Genomic DNA, 3,588 nt, shown 5'->3' with positions numbered 1-3,588 from the left:
GCCAGGTATTACTGATCTCCTGGTGGACAGGAGCATCAGTAAAAAGGACCTCAGCCTTTACTGCCGCAGGAGGACACGCGGTGAGGAGGCCACCATAGGGCTGATGGAGAGGCTTCTGCAGGAGCTGGGTGGAGCAAATGGGAGGGACCTCATGGGTGTGCCACTTCTGGATGAAGTGCGCATGGAGCACATCTGGCGTGTGCAGAAACGCCATGTCAGGTGCATCCAGGACTTGCCAGAAGTGCCACTCTACACTGAGGTAGGCACCACCAAAAAGGCAGGGGTCATCCTGACCAGGTATCGCTGTGCCAGAGGGTCCACGTCCCTGGAGTCTTTTCACTGCCACCTGAACAGGTTCATTCCAGGTTTGTGTCTCACATGTTTGATGTTTCAAATAATTTATATTTATTATTGAGATTGCAAGGCAAGGCTTTTTTGCTATAAATGTTGTTGTTTTATTCTTCTAGGAACCAGTGCCAATGCACTGAATTTCCAGCTCTACCTCCTGGAAGGCCTGAACAGGTGGAATCAGGATCGGGGGACTGCGGCAGTGACCAGCAAACCAGCGTCCCTTCTGACCTACGCCGGGGATATGGCCCACTGTGTCAACACCAACAGCCTGAAGGTGTTTGGCCGGGCTTTTGTGCCAACTTTCAGGCCACCTGCCAAATACACTGGTATGTCTTACCCTTATCTGGCTACATAATACTTTTGGTTTGTGGGTTTGCAATGTCTCAGGTTAACTGAAGATGAATTTTATCATTCCCGTATGTGTATATTTTTGTTCTTTTTCAAAGGAGAGCTGCTTGGTGTTGACTATCTCCTGAGTCAGACTGGACAGCCCCTGGTGGTGGACCCCGACTCAGAGGAGACGGAGAACATGCTGGAGGATGTTGATGAAGGAGTGGACGAAGAAGACGAGGGCTTCGGGGAAGACCAAGCACATGAAACTACTTGTGTGCCAAGTCTGACCGATGACCCAAGCTTCTCTGTCTCCTCCCGCTTTACGCCCTCCTTCGAGTCTCTCTCCTCCGCCCAGCCTGGTACCTCCTCCACCCAGCCTGGTGCCTCCTCCACCCAGCCTGCTGCCTCCTCCACCCAGCCTGGTGCCTCCTCCACCCAGCCTGCTGCCTACTTCACCCAGCCTGCTGCCTCTTCCACCAAGCCTGGTGCCTCCTCCACCCAGCCTGGTGCCTCCTCCACCCAGCCTGCTGCCTCCTCTACCCAGTCTGCTGCCTTCTCCACCCAGCCTGGTGCCTCCTTCACCCAGCCTGCTGCCTACTTCACCCAGCCTGCTGCCTCTTCCACCCATCCTGCTGCCTCCTCCACCCAGCCTGCTGCCTCCTCCACCCAGTCTGCTGCCTCCTCAGGAGCCACCGCATCTCCTGATCAGTCTGTGGTATGTATTTACCTTGTTAAATGTGCACTGACCGATAAATTGCTCATGATGCCTTAAAAAGTAAAGCCATTGTGATTATGTTAGGGTTAGGGTGTTATATAATATTGTTTTTATTTATACAGTAATTGTAAATGATTCAACAGTGTTTTCATTACCTGCATTTATTTCAAACTGATCTGGTAGTAAAACACAGGTTGAGCTGACCTATAGCTTTTTAACGGTTTCCAAGATCTCCAAAAGTAGATGTTTTCAACAAAAATCAGCAAAAAATATCCTGCCCAAAAAGGCCATAAACATTACAGATAATGTACAAAGAAGCAATCCATTCATTTATATAGGCCAGTTTTTATGTATCTCACTTCACTGTCCTCATATTGTTGCTCATATCTGTTTTTTTTCAGGCTGTGGATGACTCTGGTGTGCCAGGCCAGGACAGAGTCGACAGCCTGGTGGAATATCTTGTTGAGCTTCGGAACCAGACCTCTCTGGTTCTCACCAACCAGCAGGTCAGGAACATTCTACTTTTTCTACTTTTTCACTTTGACCTGTCTTACATGTTTACACTCGCACATGTTTTGTTTTCTCATTTGCTGTGTATTTTATGCTCTCTCTGCTTAGGTGAGCAATATTGTTGCTCTTTGGCAGAACCTGCTGGACTATGATAAGAGGAGGGTGGTGTTTCCTGCCAGACACAAAAGCAGGCTGGACACAGGAAGGTTCAGGTCCCCCAAGAAGAGGCAGGAGTTCACTCCAGGTGTGGAGAGTGTGAAGAGGCACGCACTCACCACCACTGCCCCACTTGCCCAGTGGCCAGATTGTTCTCGCCTGATGGAGACCATTTTTGTCAGGCTCTGTGCCATCTATCGGAGTCCCAGGAAGAAGGGGACTGGCACAGTGTCCAGATGGGACCTCATCCTGGAGGACTACAGGCAGATCAGGCGGCGCATTCTGGCCAATGGGACAATAATGCAGCAGACCACCATACAGCTGGTAGATGTGAGCCACACCACCTTGGTTCAGTGGCACAATAACCGGGTGAAGAGACAGGACACTGCGGTAGTGCTGCAGGGACTGGAACTGCCAAGCCGCTTGTCTGTTGCGGCTGACCCTCTACTCCCTGCCAATGTGCGCCCCCCATCTGCGCCCCCCCAGCCAGGTCCGACTCACCAGTACCACCTGCCCAGCAGCACCGTGGGTCAGGCCCAGGTGAAGAGGAAGAGGAATACCCCTTCAGCCCCAGTGGTTGTGGCACCAGCCGCAGAGAGGCCACTAGCCCAGCGCCAACTCTTCCCTGCTCCACCCCCAGGCACTCGACTCGTAATGCTGACGCCTGTGGCCTCACAAGGGCCTGTCCTGGTTGCTGCTCCACAGGCTCTCAGGGTCAGCCTCTCCTCTGCTCCTCCTGCCCCTCCTACTGCTCCTCCAGCTCGAAAACTGACCCGCAAAGTGCTGCACAATACGTGCAAGAAATGCGGGCAGTTCAGGACAGCAGAGACTGGGCACAGCCAGTACAAGGGCACCGTATACTGCCCCTCTGTAGAGACGGTTACAAAAGAGCAGTGGTTGGAGGACATTAAAAAGAAACTGTAAATAGTTTATGTAAATAGTTTATCTTTATATTTAATAGTTTTTGTAAATAGTTTATCTTTATATTGTTCTATGTGTATAGTTCTTTGTTTCCTGTTCTGTTGTACTTTAAAAAGAATATAATATATATTAAAAAGAAATAAAAGTTTGCTGTTTTGATCACAAATGCTTCTCTTTTGTTTTTTATTTTATTTATTTTCTTTGCTATAGTATCATTTAAGAGTAAAAGGAACTTATAATGTATAATGTACTTATAATTATAAAAATATTGTAATGCCAGGATACACTGAGTAATAAATAAATTTCCTCCTTTTTACTACAGTAAAAAAAAAACTGAATATAATTAAAACAAAAAGTTTTAGGAAACTGTAAATAAAATATGTAAATAAAATATATAGAATCAGTGATTATAATTAAAACAATATTGTAAAAAGGCATAACAAAAATTATTTCTGTAATGTGGAAACCAGTTATGTGATTTTTTTAATGATAAAACATAATTAACAACTTAAAGTTACAACCTACAAGTTTCTTGTAGCAGTGGGATTCGAACCGGCAACCTTGTGATCAGCTCTACTCCCATAGAAATGTATAGGAAGATA

General features: G+C 47.3%; 1 protein-coding gene across 1 annotated transcript in view; it reads left to right on the top strand.

Annotated features, from left to right (window-relative positions):
- The window catches only part of LOC137049506 (uncharacterized), a 53,164-nt gene extending 50,175 nt beyond the window's left edge, over positions 1 to 2,989 (top strand). The window contains exons 18-22 of the mRNA XM_067428034.1: positions 6 to 365; positions 468 to 677; positions 798 to 1,399; positions 1,801 to 1,905; positions 2,018 to 2,989. Coding sequence (XP_067284135.1) covers positions 6 to 365; positions 468 to 677; positions 798 to 1,399; positions 1,801 to 1,905; positions 2,018 to 2,989 — 2,249 coding nt within the window. The remainder of the gene's footprint in view (positions 1 to 5; positions 366 to 467; positions 678 to 797; positions 1,400 to 1,800; positions 1,906 to 2,017) is intronic.
- The last annotated feature ends 599 nt before the right edge of the window (positions 2,990 to 3,588 follow it).

The sequence above is a fragment of the Pseudorasbora parva genome, chromosome 2, assembly GCF_024679245.1.
Source record: "Pseudorasbora parva isolate DD20220531a chromosome 2, ASM2467924v1, whole genome shotgun sequence".
Lineage (NCBI taxonomy): Eukaryota > Metazoa > Chordata > Actinopteri > Cypriniformes > Gobionidae > Pseudorasbora > Pseudorasbora parva.
Note: the sequence above shows the minus strand (reverse complement) of the source record. Positions and strands in the feature narration are given on the sequence as shown.